This window comes from Pimephales promelas, chromosome 21 (assembly GCF_988280905.1).
Source record: "Pimephales promelas chromosome 21, fPimPro1.hap1.1, whole genome shotgun sequence".
NCBI lineage: Eukaryota > Metazoa > Chordata > Actinopteri > Cypriniformes > Leuciscidae > Pimephales > Pimephales promelas.
The window spans coordinates 4,900,087-4,925,958 of record NC_142789.1 but is presented as its reverse complement, the minus strand read 5'-3'; the positions used below and the strand labels follow the sequence as shown (position 1 = coordinate 4,925,958).

Sequence of the window (25,872 nt, the reverse complement as noted above, 5' to 3'; positions counted from 1 at the left end):
GGAATAGTGGAATAAAGTCGTTATTGATGTTTTTTTCGCACAAAAAGTAGTCTCGTCGCTTGATAAACGTATAATTGAGCCGCTGTAGGCACATGGAATATTTAAACCTTTTCTTTAATGACTTTATGGGCCGTCAAGAGCCAGTCCCTTAGGAAGTCTATATAGGACTGATCCAGCTCTCAGATTCAATCAAAAATATCTTTATTTGTGTTCCGAAGATGAACGAAGGTCTTACGGGGTTGGTACAGCATGGGGGTGTGTAATTAATGACTTAATTTTCATTTTTGGGTGAACTAACCCTTTAAAGCTGCAGTCCGTAGTTTATTTGGGGTTAAAAATAATCCAAAACACGTATTTGAGAAAATACATAACCAGCCAGTGTTCAAAACTCTCTGCTTGCCTTAACTCGATTCAAAGCGGAAAGCTTGTAATAAAGTGAACAGCAAGCTGAGGTTCCTCAAAGGAGCTGGTCGTCTGACTGACAGCTGCACACTCTCCTCAAACATTGTGTTCATCCGCGCTGTGCCGTGTCGAAGTAATACTCACGTAGAGTTAATAATTCTGCGAATAACGACAATTCCAGATTTCAAACAGAGATGGCGACAAAGAGGAAAAACTGCGGACTGCAGCTTTAAAGGGTTAGTTCACCCAAAAATGAAAATTCTGTCAGTATTTACTCACCCTCATGTTGTTCCAACCCTGTAAGACCTTCGTTCATCTTCGGAACACAAATTAAGATATTTAAGATATTAAGATCGCTCCTGCATACTAGTCCATAGGCTTCTTGAGGGAATGACTCTTGCTGGCATCGAAAAGTCATTAAAGACATCGTTAAAATAGTCCAAGTGACTACAGGGGCTCAATCTTAAGTTTATCAAACGATGAGAACACTTTTGTGCGCAAAACAAACAAAAATAATGACTTTATTTCAAATATTTACTTCCTTCTCCATGGGCCTGTAGTCAGTTAACGCAGTGTGATAGCGTAGAGCAGGGGTGTCAAACTCAAATACACAGTGGGCCGAGATCAAAAAATTGCTATAAGTCAAGGGCCAGACAGGTTAAACGTTTATTGAAAACTTATTGAAACAACATATTATTATTATGAACCTGAAAACAACAAGGTCTATATATTATTGCCTATAAAAAAAACATTAATTAGGAAATAAAAGAAATAAAATTAATAAATAAAATCAGTTTCACTAATTTATTATGGTTATTTACAAAAGTTATTTACTTCAAAGGAAAAACAAATGTCCTATAGCAAGAGAAAGAAATGCAAAGATGAAAGTCCACCTTTTCAAAGTTCACCTTCCTTCAAATTTGGCTGATTATTTCTGCTGAAAAATGGTCGAGTTTTGGTCTGTACTAATCTGTCACATCGGGAAAAATACCTTTTGAATTATAGACTACCAAACGTTAAAGAGAAGAGTGCAAAAAAACTGATGAAAGAAGGCGTTTGTGGTTGACAGAGGCACAGCATCAGCAATACGGCACTGACATTGACACTGATGGAGGGGTTTGCATTTGCAATAGTGATGTTTTCTTATTTAATTTTTACAACATGGATATGTGTAGCCACCGCCGCGCTGGACTATATTGCGTATTGAGCTGCAGAATGGTAGGAGGCTGTTATGCGCTCTTGTCAGCACCGGTTTCAATACACGTTTCATAAATAATATTTTTCTGCTCGTCCGGCACTTTGCAACAACACAGCATTGTTTCGACAGCGACTTGCAGCATGTCTCCTCTAACACTGATGTTTACATTTTATGTGGCATGAAAGTCGCATGCCATCCGAAATCCGATCGTTCAGACTGAGGCATATGTCCTGGTATTTGAATAGGATTTCAAACCACATATGGATGTAGCTTGAAACGGATTTCATGTGCTTTTTGGACTGACAATCTGAGTGTAGCTTATGTCGGAATAAGAAATAGAAGGAAGAATTGCAGTACGGGCTAGAAAAGCTAGCTCATTCGGACCATTACCATATATTAACTTTAGTTTGTCAAAATATTACGCTCTCTCCTGCTTGGTAAGTCCTTCTCTATATTATTTCGCACCTTGTGGCACCAACCAAGGTTTTTTTCTGTGTTTTTTAGTGTAACAATGTGTTCCGTAGTACATACATAGTGCAGTAAATGCTGTTGTTTACATCCGAGTGCCTCCATAATGGCCACTCATCCGGGTTACCGCCCAGAATGTGACGCTTTCGCGGTCATGTTTCCATGGTGACGCGTCATTGCTTGTCACGTGACACAGCGCTCCCACGTAATTTGAACCTATATACCGGCGGGCCAGCTCTAAAAATAAATACATTTTGTCATGCGGGCCAAAGATAATTCATTTGCGGGCCGGTTATGGCCCGCGGGCCTTGAGTTTGACACATGTGGCGTAGAGCTACGTCACACGAAGGCTCACTATTGGCCGACGCTGGTCATGTGTGTGTGATGCGTGTGACGTACAATAACAGAAGCTTACGCTATTAAACTAGTAACCTGACTCGCGCGGAGGGAGAAATAAACGAATAGTTGAAATAAAGTCGTTATTTTTGTTGTTTTTTGCGCACAAAAAGTGTTCTCATCGTTTGATAAACTTAAGATTGAGCCCCTGTAGTCACTTGGACTATTTTAACGATGTCTTTAATGACTTTTTGATGCCATCAATTGTCATTCCCTCAAGAAGCCTATGGACTAGTGATGCAGGAGCGATCTTAATATCTTAAATATCTTAATTTGTGTTCCGAAGATGAACGAAGGTCTTACGGGGTTGGAACAACATGAGGGTGAGTAAATACCGACAGAATTTTCATTTTTGGGTGAACTAACCCTTTAATGGGAAGCTGGAAAAAATCAATGGCAATTTGTCTGAAAAACCTATTTGAAGAAAAAAGACGTTGTTACCTGAATGGCGAAAGTGCCGATTACAATGGAGCAGAAGATGGGATTTCTAAAAATTCCTTCAAACACGTTTCTCTCTCCGTGGATCTTGCGGGCGTTGATCTCGTTGAAGAGCTGCATCATGACGAAGGTGTTGAATATGATGGTGTAGTGCTCAGAGGGAGGAGAATGAAGCGGCGCGTGTCTGCCGCTGTCGATGTCAAAGATCTGCTCACCTGGACACAAGACACTATATATCTATATAATCCTATATGCACATCCTACAGGAACGTATATGCAATCATGTCGGAATTACTGTGACTACGAGATTCTGATTTGTAAGTGTAACTTCCTCGCAGAACTCTTAAAGGAATAGTTCACTTCAGCATGAAAATTCTGTCATCATTTACTCATCCTCAAGTTGTTTCAAACCTGTATGAATTTCTTTCTTCCGCTGAACACAAAAGAAGATATTTTGAAGAATGTCAGTGTAACGATGAGGAGGCAAGGAGGAATCCAAATGCAAGCACAATAGTTTTAATAATGATAATAAACAAACAAAAGGGAAATCCCCGGAAAACAAAGAAACTAGAAACATGAACTCGGAACAAAATTTAGAAAGCTCAGAAACCAGAAACTTAGAAACAACGCTACAGCGAAACATCGACCGACACCCAACAACTGAAACACAGGGGTTAAAATACACAAACAAGCTAAACGAGGGAACAAGGGGGCGTGGCAAATCAGAAACACCTGGGGAAACTCATATACAAGAAAAACTACAAAGGACTACAAAACATGGCACAGAACAGGAAATAACTAAAGTCCACACAAGACAAGGAAAACACAAGACAGGAATCATGACAGTCAGGAACCGAACACTTGTTGGACCCCATTGAGTTCCACAGTATTTTTTCCTACATTTGAAGTCAATGGGGTCCATCAATCGTGATGCCTGACATTCTTCAAAATATCTTCTTTTGTGTTCAAACAGGTTTGAAACGTTTTGAAGTGAACTAATCTTTTAACTCTTTCCCTGCCAACTTTAAAAAAAAAAGAAAAAAAAAGAAAGGTTGCCAGCCACCGGCAGCGTTTTTTGATCATTTTCACAAGTTTCATGGCTCCCAGAATATTTTATTGGATGAATATCTGAACAACATACAATATATCAAAATAACAGAGCCACTGCCTTTAAACAATCGAACAAACAAAGAAAAAATCCTTCTAGCTTCATGGATTTTTTTAATCAAAATTTTCATAAAAAAAGCAACATTTTGAACAAAAAGCTGAGCAAATCAAGTGTTTTTTTTTTTTAACAAAGACTAAAACGTGTGTAATCAATGACCGATATTGTTTTTCTTTGTAACCGTTTACGATACCAATTATTTCCAGATTTATGTGGCCGAGATCACGTGGGTGACTGAATCGAGATGGCGATCTTTCACAGATCAACTTACCTGCAAACAGCAGCGTGAAGATGATGGTGAGCTGGTACACACCGTGGCCCAGTATGTTCTTGGTCATGGTACTGGAGATCAGGGGTTTGTTCCGACCGTAGGGTTTCCTCATCAACAGAGACTCAGTGGGCGGTTCGGTGGCCAAAGCCAGAGATGCGAACGTGTCCATGATCAGGTTTACCCACAACATCTGCACCGCTTTCAGAGGAGAATCCTGAGAGAACAACAAACAATCTGCTTAAAACACGACGTTTAGAGCAATGAGACATGCTGAACTGGGACAAATGTTATTTTCCAGACAGGGGTGTGTTTCCCGAGAGCATCTTTAGCCAACTATAGTTGCCTATAGTATTGCCTGAAGTTTTGTTCAACGAGTCAGTGTTTCCCGAAACCATCGTTACATCGTTACGTTGCTATTCATTCAATGTGTCATTGTGTATTAATTCCTTAATAACATATTTTATTAACTAATAGTGTAAATTAATGTGTTAATTACCACAATTAGTCAAAGCTATGCACTTCAACTTCCAGTTGTCTGCTTTAATTAATCATTAGCTAATGATTTGCAAAGGTATCATTATGTTATGACTTTACTTGTTGGGGCACATCATTATTAACTAGTAATTTAGTAATTGTAGTAATTTTCACATGAATTTGCACTAACAATGAAGTAATTAATCATGCATTAATGCATATTAGTGTACCTGTCATATTATCTGGAAGCTGAAATACAAGGTTTTGGCTCAGTCTGGTAATTAACATATTAATGAACACTATTAGTTAAACAAATTGTTAATTATGGAATTAATCCACAATTACATATTTAATTAATAACAATTAATGTATGAAGTAATACATTAACCTTACAGACTCTTAATTAGTTCCTAATGTAGTAATCATTAATGAATAGCTTAGATAATCATTAGTTACTGTTACGAACTGCTCTGAGGCTTGTAGATGAAGATCCAAATGCAGCTTTATTTAAGATTAGTCGTACAGGCAGGGTCGAGAATTAGCAGACAGGACAATGGAGAATACACAGTGGGAATCCGGGAAACAGGCAGAGGTCAGGGCAGGCAGCAGTAATCAAAATCCAAGAACAATCCAACGTCAAAAACCAGAAAACAAACACGGAAAACGCTCAGAAATGCAGTGTAACACTTAAACAAGACTTCGCAAACGCTGAACGTGAACACAAGGTATATATAGACACACTAACAGGATGAGACACAGGTGAATGCAATCAGTGAATGAGGTACAGGTGAATGTGATCAGTGATGATGAGTCCGGGCAGTGAGTTCTGGGAAATGTAGTTTGTGTGAAACATAGTCTTATCTGGAGTGCCCTCTGGTGGCTCAAGAGGGCACTCCAGCTGGTAACCGTTACAGTTACACATTAATTCAGTATTATCTGTGCATTAGTTAAGCATGAAGTAATGCTTATTAGTGCACCCGTATTGTAAAGTGTTACCGAGGTCATGTATAATTTAAAGCAAAACATTTAGCATTAATTCAATCTCAAATAGATTCATTTAAAGTAGTTATTACTCCAACACATGCGTGACATCATTAACCAACGGGGTTAGCTAGGTGATTTCTTCAACGATGCATCGTACTATGATAGTCGTCAATGTGTGTCATAATATTGGTTAAAGACTCTGAGATCTTGAAACTGAGATTGAGTACGATTGAGTGTCCTTGTTCATCTAACACTCTCTGGACATTCATTTCTCATCAGGGTATCTTCACACAGTCTAGCCTTGTTCTCTTGAAGTGCTGCATCATTTATTAGGTTAGCGATCCTCTAGGAAATTAAACAATGCTATTTTAGATCATAGGGATGAAGTCTTTGGCCTTGGCCTAGTAATCTAATATGGTTTCTTTGCCAGTGCCCTATGTCTCTCCGTAGTCTAATTTGAGATTTCATAGTAGGTCAGATCTATGGTCTTGTCAAAGGCGTCTCATATGTGTTAGCAGTGGTTTCAAAGTAACGAAAATGATAGAAAATTGAAAGAATAATGAAAGAATAAAAAAAAGTGTAGAAAGTGCTTAAAAGGATACAGAAGCGAGTGTTGGATGGATGTAAGACGCTTGATGGAATATTCATATCCGTAATACAAATAGTGCCGGATCAGTTATAAGACCGTTCAATAGTTTAAGGGCAGTAAGATTTTTGATGTTTTTGAACATCAAAGCAAAAACAGTGAAATATTACTACAATTCAAAACTGTTCAAAGCTGTTTTCTATGTGAATATATAGTAAAGTGTGATTTTATTTCTGTGATCAAAGCTGAATTTTTAGGATCATTACTTTAGTCTTCAGTGTCATATGATCCTTCAGAAATCACTCTAATATGATGATTTTATGCTCAAAAAACATTTGTTTACTACAAGTGTTGAAAACAGTAAATCTTTTTTTTTTTTTTTTTTTTGTTGGAAACTGATATATTTCAATTGTCAGGATTCTTTGATGAATTGGGGGGGGGAAAGCATTTATTTTAAATGGAAATCATTTGTGATCAATTTAATGCATGCTTCTAAAAAAAAAAAGAAAAAGAAAAAGAAAGAAATCGTACGGACCCATGGTACTGACAAATCCAAACCTTTGAAGGGTAATATATGTGCTGAGGTTTAAAGTGTTAGTTCACCCAAAAATGAATGTCGTTCCAAGCCCGTAAGACCTCCGTTCATCTTCGGAACACAGTTTAAGATATTTTAGATTTAGTCCGAGAGCTTTCTGTCCCTCCATTGGAAATGTATGTACGGTATATACTGTCCTTGTCCAGAAAGGTAATAAACACATCATCAAAGTAGTCCATGTGACATCAGTGGGTTAGTTAGAATGTTTTGAAGCATCGAAAATACATTTTGGTCCAAAAATAACAAAAACTACAACTTTATTTAGTTTTGTTTTTTATAAAAATATAATAAAAAAAAAATTAAATTTCTGTATTTGAAACGTACCGAACCAAACCGTGACACAAGTGTATCGTATCGAACCGAACCGTGAATTCTGTGAACCGTTACACCCCATAGAAAACTGTCATTAAGCGTAATTCACTCAGTTATGACATTTTTAATGCAAATATGACATTGTTTGAGATGTCTTTGTTATGACACCTTGACATAAACCAATACATCATAACTTGTCAGTGTCTTCGTCATGACAACTTGACATTACCAAGACAACACGACCTGACATAAATATGTCATAAACATGACATAGCAGATGAATTATCAAACTTAAGAAAGCACTTAGCTTTATGGGTTAACATTACATTAAACTGTCATGCGGTTGGTTTTGACATTGGCTGTCATGAGGCCATTATAACATTTTAATGACAAATTCAATTTGTACCACTGTAGTTGAGGTCAAGAAAAATATTCAGCCTCATGACAGCCAATGTCAAAACCAAACACATGACAGTTTAATGTTAGCTAAGAGGTTTCTTAAGTTTGATAATTCACCTGCTATGTCATGTTTATGACATAATTATGGCATTTTATGTTGTCTTAGTAATGTCAAGGTGTAAGAAAGACAATAAGACAATAAGAAAGACATCTCAAACAATGTCATATTTGCATTAAAAATGTCATAATTGAGTGAATGACACTTAATGACAGTTGTCATAAACATGCATAAACCCTCCTTCATATTTATGACATGTGTCCTGTGATGCTTATGAAGATGTCATGTTGTATTATTTTCCTGTTATCACCGTAAAGCTACTTTGAAACACTCTGTATAGTAAAAAGCACTATATAAATAAAGGTGACGACTAGTTATCAAATAAAAGCACACTCAGACCTGTGTGATACAGGCTCCGGTGAAGGCCACGATCACGGCCACCACGTTCACGGTGAGCTGGAACTGGAGGAACTTGGAGATGCTGTCGTAAACGTTACGTCCCCACATCACGGCCTTCACGATGCTGGAGAAGTTATCGTCGGTCAGGATGATGTCGGACGCCTCTTTGGCCACATCTGTGCCTGCGATTCCCTGCCGAGACACAAGCCCTCACATCATGACAAAAATCATACATTCATTCATTCATTCACTAATGCTACCATGACCAGGACATGCCGAACCATAAACAATATGCATTACAAAACATTCCACAAAACCTGGTGCAGTCATCTATTTTCTTTTCTAAGTCAGTTACCATACATAAAAAGGTAGATCTGTCTTATTTAAATAGGAAAATTAATGCAACTGGCCCCAGGTCTTTTTTTTTTTAGCCCAACGTCAAAAGCGAATTGTCTGCACATGAACCTTTTAGGGCTCCCATCATTTTATGGATTTAGTGTGTTTTGGGCTACACTTTATTTTAAGGTGTCATTGTAGTGTAATTATATATTTAAGTACTGAGAAATATTAAGCAACTACATACTAACTATAGGGTTAGGGTTTGGTTGAGGGTTAGTTGCATGTAATTATGTATAATTTACTGTTATTACTGTGGTAAGTACATATAACAAGGACACCTTAAATAAAGTGTTACCGTGTTTTATTTTAATTCAATTTTTATACTAAGTCAATTTTATGAACTAAACAGATTGTAAAAATACTTTATCACTAGGGCTGGGTAATAAATATTGATTTCTCAATATTAATCGATTCTCATTTTTACGAACCGATATCGATTCTTAACTCTCAGGAATCGATCAGTCATCCTGTTTCAGAATGAATGGAACATTGTATCGCAGCTGCGCGCATCCAATAAATCGTAATAATCTTTGTCCTTTGTTACTTTTATTATGAAATAAATTCTCAATTTTCAAATTACGTCCATTTTCTTTAGAAATTCGAAAACATAAATAACGTTTTGGCGCTGTGGCGTGAGATCGCTCTGGAGAAGCAGCAGCGCTGATCTCTCTTCCGGCTTACAGCGCGAAATAAACATGAATGAGCATCTGAAAGTGTGTTAACAGATAGAGGACAACTTATCGAAATCCGTATCATGTCACATTGATTCGCTCAATCTGCGTTTCAACCGTGGAAAGACGTCAGTTAAACAGCTTGTAATCAATGTCATGTATCGTCATATTTACCTCAGGAAACCCACATCAACTCGTTAGTCAGATAGAAAAAATAACTCTAGAGAGGAGCATTTTGCTAAATATATACACCATATATTACATATGTATTATAATCTTAAATATTTAATGCATATTTGAATAAATATGGCAAGGTTTTTTTTATGACAGCCACCATTTAAATGTTTATAATTCATATAATCTTCTTATTATAAAAATAAATAAGTGTAATTTAAGTGTTTGTATAGCTACAAAACAGTTCATTATAACCTTCATATTAGGCTAATGAAGCCTACAACTAGACCCCCCCAGGGTTTACAGCATTAGTTAAGAGATTTGATTTCCTTGAGAAAATTCGCCATTTATTGTAACTGCCATCCAAAATAATCAATATTGAATCGGATCGAATCGGAATCGAATTGCAAGCTTGTGAATCAAAATCGAATCGAATTGTGAAATTTGTGTCAATACCCAGCCCTATTTATCACTAGAAAAAAGAAAAAAAAAACATAAAACATGAAACTATAAAGCAATAATTTGAGACATTTTCCTTTTATAGAACCTTTTTGGTGTAAAGTGTTCTTTCGGAAGTGATACTGAATAGATGAACAGCTACTGAAGCGAGATCAATCCTGATGTGGACAGTGTGTGATGACCGGTGTCTAGGTAAAAAGTAAAGATGTTTACACACACACACCGTGTTAGTGTTTTGTAAAGACTAGCCTGAGGGCCTGTTCTCTCTTAACACACGGCAAGATGCAGCGGGTGTCAGTTTGATGAGCAGAAACATAGGAATATGCTCTCTAAACTTATGGAAATAGAAATGGTAGTGCTGACATAGGCTGTTTTACCTTATCGTCACTTTCCTAAAATAATTCAGGTTTCTCAGAAAACACACACAAAAAAAATGAACCAATAATTGAAGAGTTCAGGTGCAAAAGCCTCTAAATGCCATTTGAAATTTTCTTCTTGAATGATGATTTTTATCAAGCTTGTATATTTAAGTTCAGTGATCTCACTTAAATGGCAATGATGATTACCTATTAATTGTTATTTAAGTGAAATTACTGAACTTAAATATACAAGTTTGATAAAAATCATCATTCAAGAAGAAAATTTCAAATGGCATTTAGAGGCTTTTGCATCTGAACTCTTCAATTGAAGTCTCATTGTCTTTTGACTTAGGCAAAAATGAAACGGCCTTAGTCCCACTCTTGACATAGGCCATTACACTAGAATTGCATGATCTGTTCAACTGACAATGACTTTTACCAGAGGTGGCCGGCATCATGACTGTTTGTCAAAAAATGACTTCAGCAATTATTTTAGGAAGGTGATGTTATGCAAGTCAATTGAAAACAGGTGTAAAGCAATGGCTCCCACTAGGGGGCGCTCTGGACTTGGAGTGATTGTGAAAATGAGGACAGGCTGTGTTTGAGCAGCTTGAGGAGAAGGAGACTCGTGTGTTTGACGAGTTCTCACCATGGCAAACCCGACGTCTGCCTTCTTCAGAGCCGGCCCGTCGTTTGTTCCATCGCCGGTGACAGCGACGACCTGCCGCTGATCCACCAGAGTGCTGTCGATAATACCTGACACACAACACACACGCACACACAGATTACTCCAGAACATTTCTGCAACACCTGACACATTTGATCAGACAAAGCATTGCTTATATGACTAGTGCATTGTGCAATATCAAGCTAAATTCATTTTTACTAACAATGCGCATTAAATTCGTTACTGTCTTTATAAATCTTTGTTAATGTTAGTTAATAAAAATACAGATGTTCATTGTTTGTTCATGTTAGTTCACAACTAATGTTAACAAATACAACCTTTGATTTTAATAATTTATTAGTAAATGTTCAAATTAATATTAATAAATGCTGAAGAAGTATTGGTCATTTAGAGTTCATGTTAAAGGGATAGATCACTTTGAAATTCATTTTTGGCATGTTTTAGCTTACCTCAAGGACATCCAAGTTGTAGGTGTCTTTGTTTCCGCAGTAGTTTCAATTTTGATATTTTTAGGTCAAACCGTTCTTGTCTATCAGTCATATAATGGAGGTCTATGGTCACCACCTCAAAGAGCACGCACAGAGAAGTCCAAATTAAACATGATTGAATGACTCGTAAATGTAAGTACACATTGATGGCCTAAGACACGAAACGAACGGTTTGTGTGAGAAAACGAACAGTATTTATATCGCTTTTACCTCTTGTAACACAGGTACGTCCAAGTGAGGTGAGGGTGCAGGTGATCTATCACGCATGTATGTCACTCATTGTTTACACAGAGATTTCGGAAGTGTTACCTTTCACTGAAGATCTAAACATATTATACATTATACATGAAATCGCAATGGATTTCATGTATAATGTTTTCGATTTCGATATATCAACAGACAACGTTGATTTTATTTTCGGCGCTTTCCGGCACTTGCGCAGCCCTGAAGTGCCCGCGGCCTCAGAGGTAAAGACGAAATAAATACTGATCGTTTTCTCACACAAACCGCTCGTTTTGTGTCTTAGGCCATCAATGTGAACTTACATTTACGAGTCATTAAATCATGTTTAATTTGGACTTCTCTGTGCATGCACTTTGAGGTGGTGACCATAGACCTCCATTATATGACTGACAGACAAGAACGTTTTGACCTAAAAAAATCAAAATTGAAAATACTGCGGAAACAAAGACACCTACATCTTAGGGTTACATTTAACCCTACCCTAAAAGTGAACTATCCCTTTAACTAAGGTAGTTAACTAATGTTAACTAATGAACCTTATTATAAAGTGCTACCATTTAATAAACAGCCAATATCCTAGTAATATGCTAATAAGAAACACTAGGTAATAGTGAAAATTGGACCCAATATATAAAGTATTCATTAGTGAATCATAAAATATAATTCATATATTAATTTCTTCACTAATTTCATTCATTTCTAAAAAAAGATTCAACATCAGATGTTGCTACTTGCTACTCCTTTACTGAAATAAATGACATTAAACACTTATAACGAACAGCCACATGTCGTCCGCATTAAAGCTATGCGATGTGAAGACATCGGGGACAATCAAGCGATTACTCTTAGAAATGAAATCCACCAGTGATGTAATTACGACACTGCATTTACTCACAGTATGTTAATTATTCTGTAACTTCAGCCTTGACGTTCAGTCTTACGCAACCATCACAGACTTTACTAACACACTTGGGCTGTAAATGCCAATGTTCATGAAATCAAGTGGATTATTCATCTAAAAATGTCAGTTCTTGTTCATCAGAACCATTTTGTAATGGTTGTAGATGACATGAGCATAATTGCATAAGCTTCATTAGAAAGTGGTAATAAAGTTTATGAGAGCAACATAGAACAAATAAGTTGTTTTTGTGTGATATTCAAGTTTCTCGATATGCTTCCTCATAACTTTTAAAGAAAAATGCAAAGACAAAAACAGGGTCTGTACGTCCAGCCGGATCTCATTAATGCATCTCTATTGCATGCATTGTATTTATTCTGCAATTTATATGTGAAAGTCTGTTTTTATGATTTTGTTTTTGTTGGATGCATGGTAATATGCACTTTATGGTAATACGCACAACATGCACCCCATACCACTATCCAAGGGGGTTACAGTGCGTATCATACAGTATTTCTTCTGTTATACTCGCTCTTACAAATGAATTATGTTAAATATTTGATAAATTTAACTACACAATTAGATAATAACAGTTTATCTCAACAAGTGACCAAGCAATGCTTCATGTTGCTCAGTCTGTGTGTAAAAAGAGCATTAGCAATTACAGAAAACACACTTTAGCAAAACATGATCAGCTCGAAGTGTACAAATCATTTTGGTCTCAAAATTTCACTGCTAGTCACTGTATGGAGAATATTTGGGTTTAATATGTCACGTTTACTTTATCTTGCTTTCCTCACTTACATGAATGCACTATATGATCACACTAGTGAAAAAAAAACATCAAAAATGATATCTGGTGTCTGACTGTATCAATTGATTTGATAACTTTGAATTCTTGTCATGTTTTATTAAATTTACAACGAATATACTGATAATGTGAGAAATGTTGAAGGTGTCTGAATACATTTTTACGGATCCCCTCTAGTCCCACTTTGGTAAAAAAAAATTAATTATAACTATCTTGTGGCCTCAAGATAGTAACTCGTGGCCTCAAGATAGTAACTCGTGGCCACAAGATAGTAACTCGTGGCCACAAGATAGTAACTCGTGGCCTCAAGATAGTAACTCGTGGCCACAAGATAGTAACTTCTTAACTATCTTGAGGCCACGAGTTACTATCTTGTGGCCACGAGTTTCTATCTTGTGGCCACGAGTTAGTATCTTGAGGCCACGAGTTAGTATCTTGAGGCCACGAGTTAGTATCTTGAGGCCACGAGTTACTATCTTGAGGCCACGAGTTAGTATCTTGTGGCCACGAGTTACTATCTTGAGGCCACGAGTTAGTATCTTGTGGCCACGAGTTACTATCTTGTGGCCACGAGTTAGTATCTTGTGGCCACGAGTTAGTATCTTGAGGCCACGAGTTAGTATCTTGAGGCCACGAGTTACTATCTTGTGGCCACGAGTTAGTATCTTGAGGCCACGAGTTAGTATCTTGAGGCCACGAGTTAGTATCTTGTGGCCACGAGTTACTATCTTGTGGCCACGAGTTAGTATCTTGAGGCCACGAGTTAGTATCTTGAGGCCACGAGTTAGTATCTTGAGGCCACGAGTTAGTATCTTGAGGCCACGAGTTAGTATCTTGAGGCCACGAGTTAGTATCTTGAGGCCACGAGTTACTATTTTGAGGCCACGAGTTACTATCTTGTGGCCACGAGTTTCTATCTTGTGGCCACTAGTTAGTATCTTGAGGCCACGAGTTAGTATCTTGAGGCCACGAGTTACTATCTTGAGGCCACGAGTTAGTATCTTGTGGCCACGAGTTACTATCTTGTGGCCACGAGTTAGTATCTTGAGGCCACGAGTTAGTATCTTGAGGCCACGAGTTAGTATCTTGAGGCCACGAGTTACTATCTTGTGGCCACGAGTTTCTATCTTGTGGCCACGAGTTAGTATCTTGAGGCCACGAGTTAGTATCTTGAGGCCACGAGTTAGTATCTTGAGGCCACGAGTTAGTATCTTGAGGCCACGAGTTACTATCTTGAGGCCACGAGTTACTATCTTGAGGCCACGAGTTACTATCTTGTGGCCACGAGTTAGTATCTTGAGGCCACGAGTTAGTATCTTGAGGCCACGAGTTAGTATCTTGAGGCCACGAGTTAGTATCTTGAGGCCACGAGTTAGTATCTTGAGGCCACGAGTTACTATTTTGAGGCCATGAGTTACTATCTTGTGGCCACGAGTTTCTATCTTGTGGCCACGAGTTAGTATCTTGAGGCCACGAGTTAGTATCTTGAGGCCACGAGTTAGTATCTTGAGGCCACGAGTTACTATCTTGAGGCCACGAGTTACTATCTTGAGGCCACGAGTTAGTATCTTGAGGCCACGAGTTACTATCTTGAGGCCACGAGTTAGTATCTTGTGGCCACGAGTTACTATCTTGAGGCCACGAGTTAGTATCTTGAGGCCACAAGTTACTATCTTGAGGCCACGAGTTACTATCTTGTGGCCACGAGTTACTATCTTGTGGCCACGAGTTAGTATCTTGAGGCCACGAGTTAGTATCTTGAGGCCACGAGTTAGTATCTTGAGGCCACAAGATAGTTATAATTATTTTTTTTTACCAAAGTGGGACTAGAGGGGCTCCGTACATTTTGGTTTGACTGTATGCACGTAAAAAACAAATTTCCATGTATAAATCATGATCACTCACCTTTGACTAGTGTGTGTTTGTCCGTCGGTGAGGATCTGGCAAGCACTCGCAGTTTCGGCCAGACTTTATCGATGCGTTCCTGCTCAACCTGTGAGAGATAAAACACAGACCTGAGACAGACATCCATCATGACACACCTGTCTAATGGGATGCGTACAATAACCAGCCGTATATAACTTTTAAACATTAAGGTTAAAGGGATACTTCGGGATTTAGCATTAAGCTTTGTATTAGTAGAAAACCTGTAGTATTTTCAAATTACTATGCTTTCGACCCTCATATCCCCCTGAGATGAGATGTTTTGTTTTTTTTTCTGGAAAAAATCCTCCGATGACGCAAAAATCGTCATTTTGCGTTGCGTCATCAGAGGATTTTTTTGGCTAGAGGCTAAAGACTCATCACGGAGACTCACCAGCAGCCTAGACTTGTTGTTTAACTACTGCACTCTGTTACCGGTAGGCGTGGCCTCTTAGGTTAGCGAAGCAAGTGCATTCTGGGAGTTGTTGTCTTTCATCCACATAAGCCAAAAATACATTTTCTGGCTTTTCTCAGTCTAGAAAGCTCCAAATTCAAAAATAATTTCACATTTCTTCTACAAAAATGACCCATTTTAAATACACATTTATCTTTCCAGAGGTGAAGTATCCCTTTAAACATTCATCAAAGAAGTCACTGCATGTACGTACAGTAAATGACTTCACACCGCGTGTGGCTTGTTTGTTGGTATGGCCACCTATTAAATGTGTTCAACATCAATAAGAGCAGTGCATTACTTGCAAATGCGACTAATGTAATCACAACATAATAAAAAAGCCCCATAAATTATCCGAGTTCTGGAACGCGACAGCATGGCCACAGATGGCTAAATGCTCAGGATTCAATATACATTAAGCTCTCTCGACCGCATTTGTGCAGTGATGTTGATTAGCACAGTCGTTTCAACTTGTTCTTTGGTGTTTTTCAGTGCAAAAAGCATGTCTATAGTAATGCACTTACCATTAGCCCAGAGTTGCTAAGGCTTTAAAAGCAGAAATGTGAAGCTCACAGGTGTACCGTGATTCCTATAAGGTGTATGTAAGCATTGATTCACAAATGCATGAAAGACATGTTACTTTCCATAAAAAAGTAATGTAATGGATTACTTTTGAAAGTAACTTTCCAGGCCATATCTCTCACAATTAGAGGAATTTCCTAAATAACTTCACTTCGTCATCTTTTCAAAATCCTTAAAGTTTATTTTGAGGTTGAAATTAGACTTTGATTTCAAGTGTGATGCTGTACTCTGTTGCTATTTATGATCACTATCATTGTGATTTGTAATTCAAATTATTGCATGATTAATTGTTAAAAGATCACAATCTCGATCACAATCTCATTCCTAGATGACAGTGATTCGGCTCTGTGTCTATTCAAATTTTGACATGTACAATCACAATGAACATTCAGATCTGAGTTCTGATCCAGAGAGAGCCGTAATATGAAACAGCTTCACAAACAGTCTTTTCAGTTTTTAGTTCAGATTTAAACACTGATGTCTACGTTAGAGATCAAAATACAGTAAACCCATATTTGAAATAAAGACTGTTTTAATTACATCGTTTCACCAGTAGGTGGCGAAAAGTGACCGTAAAAACTGTATTTGCCATTGAATCATTCATTCAAGAGATTAATTCAAAAACGCTGATTCATCCAATAATCATTCATTTAAACCAAAAATTAATTGCGATTAATCGCATCCAAACTAAAAGTCTGTGTTTACATAATATGTGTGCTGTATATAATTATTTTGTATATATAAATACCTATGCATGCATGCATATATTTAAGAATTATTTGCGCTTAAATTCTGTATATATATATATATAAATACATAATCTATATTATATAAATATAAATATTTTATATATGAATAACACATTTTCTTAAATATATACATGCATGTGTGTGTATTTATATATACAAAATAATTATATACAGCACACACAAATATATTATGTAAACACAGACTTTTATTTTGGATGCGATTAATCGCAATTAATTTTTGCACAGCCCTAATATAAATATATATAAAAATATAAATACACACACATACTTGTATATTTAAGAAATATTTTCATGTATATACTGTATGTAGATTTATATATAATTTATATTATATATAAATATAAATATTTTATATATATAAATAATATTTTTTCTTAAATATACATGCATGTGTGTCTATTTTTATATATACAAAATAATTATACACAATGCACCCACACATATTATGTAAACACAAACTTATTTTGGATGCGATTAATCGCGATTAATCATTTGACAGCCCTAGTAAATTTCATCAGCAACAAATACATGTGGTGCGACTTCATTCACTCACTCGGGATTTCCTTCGTAATGTAGTCGTGTATGCAGGTGCGAGTGGCTTTATCTAATGATATGCAAACAACTCACATGTGCTGTGACAGTCTTTCTAGAAAAACATGGAAAAATATGAATGACTATATGTGATCTTCGTCTCAGAATGTGAATGTCTCTCTTATAGTGTTACACCACTATAAGTAGCTTACTTTAAGTCTGTTTGTTTCTTAATAGGGGACCAGTCAGTCTTATCTTCTGTGGAATGTGATATTCTTCCACAAACGTCATCAATAGAGCTAGATTGGTTATGTTTGATACGAGTACCTCTCCCTTCTCGTTCCTGATCCTCCTGTTGAACTCTTTCCCGTCGATACACAGAAAGTCTTCTCCGGGCTGGATGATGCCACATTTAATAGCGATCGCTCGTGCCGTATTGATGTTGTCACCTGTCACCATACGCACAGTGATTCCAGCACGCTGGCATTTCAAGATGGCGTCGGGCACCTGCGGGCACACGAGTGATCAGCGGTCATTAACTCGCTCCAGAGGAAAGGGTAAACCAGAACACCACCGCAACACAACCAGTGAGCGCTCATTAGGAAGAATTCAAAGATTTCTCATGCACTAATTATATGCAGTGCTGGATTTTATCATGTAACAAAACACAAAATTATTCATCTGAAGGATTAAAGGGTTAGTTCACCCAAAACTCTGTCAATAATTACTCTCCCTCATGTTGTTCCAACCCCGTAAGACTTTCGTTCATCTTCAGAAAATAAATGAAGATATTTTTGATTAAATCTGAGAGCTGTGTCACACCTCCATAGGCTTCTGTGTAATTAAGATTTAGTAAAAACATTGTTAAAATAGTCCAAGTGACTACAGTGGCTCAATCTTAAGTTTATCAAGCGATGAGAATACTTTCTGTGCACAAAAAAACGACTTTATTTAGCTATTCATGTTCTTCCTCGAAGAGGTTGTGTGGGCCTTGAGTGGTCAGAACCATAAACCGTAAAAAATATGGACAAAGCGTCTGTGATGTCACCATAGACTCTCTGAAGAACAGGTTTGAGGCTGTTTTATGGGGGGTATGGGCGGCGCTATACTGGAAAATCTTGAAAAATACAAAATATAAATGTTCAGAAAGGATACAGAGGTGGTATGATGTGTTGTGTCAGATCATGGCCGAGACGTCCAAATTCACTCGGCGCAGCCCTGTCAATCAAAGTTAACCGCCCTTATTTGTCATACATTTTATATCTAAATATATAATCTAAACTAACAAATTCACCCCCCTCACAGTTGTCAGGCACGCGGAACATATTGAAGATTACAATAAAAGTCCATGGGACCAAACTGCAAACATATGAATTTATGCTGTGAAAACAGATATTTTAACATGACGTCTATGGATATTTGCTCTCTTTTGGGACCGGCCTCTAGCGGATTTTGCAGTTTATCGCACTTCCGGATGGGCTCCATCTTTCAGATTAGAATATTGCCGCTTGGTCAGAACGTAGGCCGATGCTGGTCATATGTGTGATTCTGGCCAATAGGTCTGACGTCCCCAGAAGCGCTGTGCTGTTACCAAGCGGCAACATTCTAATCTGAAAAATGAAGCCCACCCGGAAGTGCGAAAAACTGCAATACATCGAAAATCTAGAGGCCGGTTCCAAAAGGGAGCAAATATCCATAGACCCCATGTTAAAATGTCCGTTTTCACAGCATAAATTCATGCTTTACACGTTGGTCCCATGGACTTTTATTGTATTTTTCGATAGGTTCCGAGTGCCTGCCAACTATGAGGGGGGTGAATTTTTTTCTAACTCGTTAGTAGGGTTGGGTATCGAGAATCGAGTATCGATTGGAACCGGGACTAACTTTTCGTTTTTCCCGGAATCGTTCAAAAGTTCAAATTTCGATTCCTAGTTTCGATATTCACAGTCCGCCGAGCGGAAGAAGAAACCGCTGAAGAACACCAACGAAGAAGCGTCTACCGGAAGTGTTGGCATAACCGCGCGAGTCGAACATTAGTAGCTTACGTCAATGGTCCAAAGTGTGGCTTCACTTTTCTAAAAATAACGAAATCTCGGCAAAATGCAAAATTTGTGACAAAAGAAATATTTGTGACAGAAGAAGTATTTCCTTCAGAAAGATCGTTGGTTAGCAGGGTTAGCTAAACTTTTTTGACCCTGCCTCTTAAAAGAATCGGAATCGAGAATCGTTAGGAACCGGAATCGAAACAAAGGAATCGGAATCAGAATCGTTCAAATTCAAACGATACCCAACCCTACTCGTTAGTTTAGATCGTATTTAGATATAAAATGTATGACAAATAAGGGCGGTTAACTTTGATTGACAGCTGATAACGGGCTGTGCCGAGTGGAATTTGATGTCTCGGCCATGATCTGACACAACACATCATACCATCTCTGTATCCTTTCTGAACATTTGTATTTTGTATTTCCAAAGATTTTCCAGTATGGCGCCGCCCATAACCTCCATAAAACAGCCTCAAAACTGTTCTTCAGAAAGTCTATGGGTGACGTCACAGACGCTTTGTCCATATTTGTTACACTATGTGAACTCCCTGAGAGGCCCACAGAGAAGAAAACAAATAAATTTAAGGTTGAGCCACTGTAGTCACTTGGAGTACTTTAACAATGTTTTTACCAACTTTCTGGGCCGTACGTTTCAATTACAATAGAAGCCTATGGATGAGTGAGACAGCTCTCAGATTAAATCAAAAATATCTTAATTTGTGTTCCGAAGATGAACAAAAGTCTTACAGGGTTGGAACAACATGAGGGAGAGTGATTACTGAGTTTTCATTTTGGGAGTGAACTAATCCTTTAAGTTCCTAAAACCAACCAACAGACCAGCTCAGACCAGCACACTCTATAACCCGGTTTGGGAAACTTTTTTTCCCAGTTAAATTTAGCGGTCATCTTGATTCAGATTTATGCTGAATCAAGCAATGCAAGGTTTTTTTTTTTTTTGCAGTGGGATTCTAAAATATTTGAAATCAAATTTGCAATTTGCATTTACTGCACACACACACACAGGGTTATTATCGTTAACTAAAACTATTGTATTTATTTATTCTATTAATTGTAATTAGGCTGAAATAAAATGAAATGTAAATATTAGTCGAAAAATTTGAGACTAAACGCAAATTAATAATGTTTCCTTGGCAATAAACTGAAATAACGATGGATGGATGGATGGATGGATGGATGGATGGGTGGGTGGGTGGGTGGGTGGATGGATGGATGGGTGGATGGATGGATGGATGGATGGATGGATGGATGGATGGATGGATGGATGGATGGATGTTGGTCTAGACACTACAGTGATAGATGATATCTGATTGACTAGACCTTTAAGTATTTCTGAGAACCGTGAAGATGAGCCGGCACTGCTAAACTCATCAGGAGAAGAGGAAGAGCCTCATCAATTAAACACCACAGCAGAGGAAGGTGACGTGGGAACTTTAGACATTTAACACTAATGGATTTGTTTACATATGCTTAGGTCTCGGCTGTTTATTTGGGAAAGGAGTGGCTCACGTGTCCCGTCAGGTAACAGGACTCCAAATCTGTGTCACCAACGTCAATGAGCTTTTGCACAAATCGGTTCAATCCAGGACAACAGAGGATTCACTTTGCAGTGACCTTCATTAATGTTCCTTCATTCACACTGATATTCTGTGTTTCTGCAATTTCTGTAAGAAGCCTTCAACAAGCTGACAATTACTCTAGAGACGGAGAACGAGAGCAAAGAAACAGCGGGATAAAAAGAAGACGTTTAATAATGCATCAGTATAGACGCTTCTTCAGTCCCTGTGTGTGAAGATGAATGATCATTTGAGGACCGGGCCACTCTTACACAATATTAGCCTGGCAAGCCAGACCTACATCAAGATGTTAGGTCTGGGAACTCACAATTGGCATACCTCAGTCCGAGTTGTCTTTCAATATCCCTCTGAACGCAATATAGTGCTACAACCAAACAGTGCAATGAACGGCTGAGGCTGAGTGAGTCTCAAGCGTTTTCACACCAGCGGAGCTAGTTGATATATTAAACTTTTTCCGTGCCCATATCTTCCTTTTTTAAGAATGACTTGAGTGACGTTCTCTTAACTCCAAGTCATCCAGAGTCGCGGCCAAAGCCGATTCGAAAGACCGCTGTCTTCAAGTATCAGGGAAATCACCTATGGAAATCACGGCGCAGAACCGTCACAACTCTGCCGTCATTGTGATAAGCCCGCCCACCAACTCTATACATGATGTGATTGGCCTGACCAGAGTTTGGTTTTTCTACTTCGGAAGCCAACAGAGAGTTGCTAGACCACACTGGCCACAAAACAATTTTTGCTGCCGCTAGGGTGCGTCTAGATTTCTAGGCTAACACAATATCACACCTGATGAAACATCTCTACCGATTCCCAATATTTTCCTGCAATCTCAAAACCACATGCAGTAGACATTGCATTTAAACAGTAAATGTGGTGAAAAACCTTCAGTTGTCTAATTGATAGTTCCTGTACGCTCTAAAAACCAATGCTGGGTTGTTTCAAGCTTTCAACCCATGTTTGGGTCAAATATTGAACAACCCAACCGTTGAGTTGTTTTTGTCCAAATTTGACTCAACAATTGGTTGAAACAACCCATGCAAGGCATTTTTTAGCGAGTAAAAGACTTTTAGTAATTGTACAAGCGTCCATCTTCAGGTCAGGCTATTTTCTGTGAAATCTTTACTGATTTTTATAAAGTAAATGAAATGTAAGAATACATTCGATATTGTTAGTAATATTTCCAGATGAACACTCACTGCACTGAAGCGACTTTGGTTTACGGAATTATCCAGAAATCCTTTTTTGAAAAATCATGAGCATCAGATATGATCCATCAGGCTTTTGAGGAAGTCATCATTGTATTACATTGCATTATTATATGTTTAAAACTTCAGAGCTTTGATCATAAAACTAAGCATTTAAATATCATCTTACTAAAACTTATTATTGGAAGATATTGGGTGATGACTGATATTCATATGAATTTTGTGTAACTAGTCTGATCTCATGGATTTCCATTATAAACCATCTCATTTTTTTGCCATATTAATATCAGAATCTCTTGAGCTGTTTTTCCTCCATATTCTCACTATAGCATACTATATGATGTATAAAAACCTGATGTATCAAATCTGATACAATATGAGTTTTTATTGTATAAAGCTTCAATAAAAGTCTATTTAAAAAGACTACTATTTCATATCACAGGTTTCCAGGGTTAAGATAGTGTGTACTAGAACATTTTGAAAATATACAGTTTTTCACATTTTTAGCAAAATCAGTAAATGGTGAGGCGGAGGTCACTTTACAGGTGTGTTCTCATGCATAAAATTGTAAATATTTCAAATAAAAACCATGACAAGATCAAATGTGAAGAAAGTTCTTACCTCAGGTCTGACAGGATCCTCAATACCAACAACACATATAGCGGTCAGGTCGGTCAGGATGTTGTTCTCGTCCTCCCAGTTGGGCTCGGGGTTTCCAGAGAAGTCTCGATAGGCCACACAGATGGTCCTGAGTCCATCACACGCCATGGGTTCGATGATTTTCTTCACCATCTCGTCCCTGTCCCTCGGCCTGAACACGCGCGTTTCTCCAACATCGTTCAGAATGAGAGCGCACCTGACCCAAACACACCGGAGTCACACGTGAAGCAAGTGACGTATCATTGTGTCCATAACCATTGGGTTATCAATATTTGACTCAACCATGGGTTGAAAGAAACAACCCAGCAATTTTTAACTTTCCATCTTCAGCTTGTGCTTTATGTGTCTATTTTCTGTGAAATCTTTTCTGATTTTTATGAAGTAAATGTAAGAATAACTTCAATATTGTTAGTAATATTTCCAGATAAAAACCGACTTAGGGTTGCTTCATTATCCAGAAATATTCTTTTTTTTTTTTCTTAAATCATGAGCATCAAATATGATCAATCAGGCTTTCAGGAAGGTTTATTTGTTGAAAAATCTGCACTAAATTGCACATCTCAATGATTCCAGGCACAGTAATTCAACATAATGACCTTCATTTGCTATCGAGACATTGAAATGCTTTTATGAAGATTGCAGATGGACATCAGAGAGCTGATGAAAGGCGCTCACTTTTTAAGGATGATTTCAGACGCTCCTTTGCTGTACATCCTGAAGTTTCCGTCGGGAAGCTTGATGACGGTGCTCATGGATTTCCTCGATGAGTTGAACGTGTAAACCTTGTAGAGTTTCTCCTCGGGGATCTGGTTGCGGACGGTCTGGTAGTCTCGCTTCAGGTCCAGAACCAGTCCCAGAAGGCCACACTCGGTTTTGTTGCCCACTTGTTTGGGAAGACCTCCCTCTTTATCTGCAGGCTGGAGCGGTAGAAAGCCAGAGAGGAGAGTTACACAAGATACATACTGGATTTAAGTCACGTCACGTCAAATCAAGTCAAGTCACGTCACGTAAAGTCATGTATCATGTGATAATATTGCTTAATATTAAAGGATAACTCAGGCGCAAAATGAACCTTTGGTCTAATTACACATTGGTACACAGTCAACCGTTATCTGAGATTTGTCACGTCAAAGTCATGTGACATCACATCACGTCATGGTCAAGTCACGTCACGTCAATTAAAGTCAAGTCATGTCAACTCAAGTCACATCACGCCAAGTAAAGTCATGTCACGTCACATCAAGTCACGTCACACCAAGTAAAGTCATGTCACGTCAAGTCAAGTCACGTCACACCAAGTAAAGTCATGTCACGTCAAGGCAAGGCAAGTCATGCCAAGTAAAGTCACGTCACGTCATGCCAAGTAAAGTCATGTCACGTCAAGTTACGCCAAGTAAAGTCATGTCACGTCACGTCAAGTCACGTCACACCAAGTAAAGTCATGTCACGTCAAGTCACGTCACACCAAGTAAAGTCATGTCACGTCAAGTCAAGTCACGTCACACCAAGTAAAGTCATGTCACGTCACGTCAAGTCACGTCACACCAAGTAAAGTCATGTCACGTCAAGTCAAGTCATGCCAAGTAAAGTCACGTCAAGTCACGTCACTTCAAGTAAAGTCACGTCATGTCAACTCAAGTCACATCACGCCAAGTAAAGTCATGTCACGTCACATCAAGTCACGTCACACCAAGTAAAGTCATGTCACGTCAAGTCAAGTCACGTCACACCAAGTAAAGTCATGTCACGTCAAGGCAAGTCAAGTCATGCCAAGTAAAGTCACGTCACGTCATGCCAAGTAAAGTCATGTCACGTCAAGTTACGCCAAGTAAAGTCATGTCACGTCACGTCAAGTCACGTCACACCAAGTAAAGTCATGTCACGTCACGTCAAGTCACGTCACACCAAGTAAAGTCATGTCACGTCAAGTCAAGTCATGCCAAGTAAAGTCCCGTCACGCCAAGTGAAGTCATGTCACGTCAAGTTACGCCAAGTAAAGTCATGTCACGTCAAGTCAAGTCATGCCAAGTAAAGTCTCGTCACGTCATGCCAAGTAAAGTCATGTCACGTCAAGTTACGCCAAGTAAAGTCATGTCACGTCAAGTCACGTCACGCCAAGTCATGTCACGTCAAGTCAAGTCAAGTTCATATAGCACTTTTTACAACACAGAGTGTTTCAAAGCAGCTTTCCCAAGAAAACAGGAAAATAATGCAACAAAGTTTGTTTCCAGAAGAAAATAGCATCAAAGACCAGTTTAAGTAAGATCAGTGATGGTTCATTTCTGTTGTAAAAAGTTATTAATTTAGTTCATTTATATATAAAGCCACTCTGGAGAAAACTGTCATGTCATCATCCAGCTCAGTTCAGAATATTTCTGAATATTAAAGGAGAACTCCGGCGCAAAATGAACCTTTGGTCTAATTACACATAGGTACATAGTCAACCGTTCTCTGAGATTTGTTTTCACGATTATCGAATATAAAGAGTTTAATCTCTAAAAACTGTTTAGCTTATAATGCTAGTATATGGGGCATAGAGTAATGAAAATAAAAATTGCTAGTTAATGCCACTAACAAGGCTCAAAACAGTCTCAAGGAGTCGAACCACGAACGCCGAGCCAAGTTCTGACTCGTTCACATCTCACCAGCTCACTTGGCTTGGTGTTCGTGGTTCGACTGCTTGAGACTGTTTTCCAAAGATGGCTCCTGCCTGTTTTCGTGAAGTGGATTGTCTTTAAAATATCTTCTTATTAAACGGTCTGTACACTTACA

At 38.2% G+C, this 25,872-nt stretch overlaps 1 protein-coding gene across 10 annotated transcripts in view; it reads right to left on the bottom strand.

The window, feature by feature from the left end:
* The window catches only part of atp2b2 (ATPase plasma membrane Ca2+ transporting 2), a 204,053-nt gene that overhangs the window by 17,258 nt on the left and 160,923 nt on the right, over positions 1–25,872 (bottom strand). For all 10 annotated transcript variants that reach the window (XR_016148527.1, XM_089125103.1, XM_089125110.1 and 7 more), the window contains 8 exons: positions 23,776–24,017; positions 23,062–23,296; positions 17,923–18,102; positions 15,241–15,328; positions 10,857–10,963; positions 8,146–8,337; positions 4,339–4,552; positions 2,906–3,117 (listed from right to left, as the gene is read on the bottom strand). Coding sequence is in view for 9 of the 10 variants with exons in the window: in XM_089125103.1 (XP_088981229.1) it covers positions 2,906–3,117; positions 4,339–4,552; positions 8,146–8,337; positions 10,857–10,963; positions 15,241–15,328; positions 17,923–18,102; positions 23,062–23,296; positions 23,776–24,017 (1,470 nt within the window). In the remaining variant the exon portion in view is untranslated. The remainder of the gene's footprint in view (positions 1–2,905; positions 3,118–4,338; positions 4,553–8,145; positions 8,338–10,856; positions 10,964–15,240; positions 15,329–17,922; positions 18,103–23,061; positions 23,297–23,775; positions 24,018–25,872) is intronic.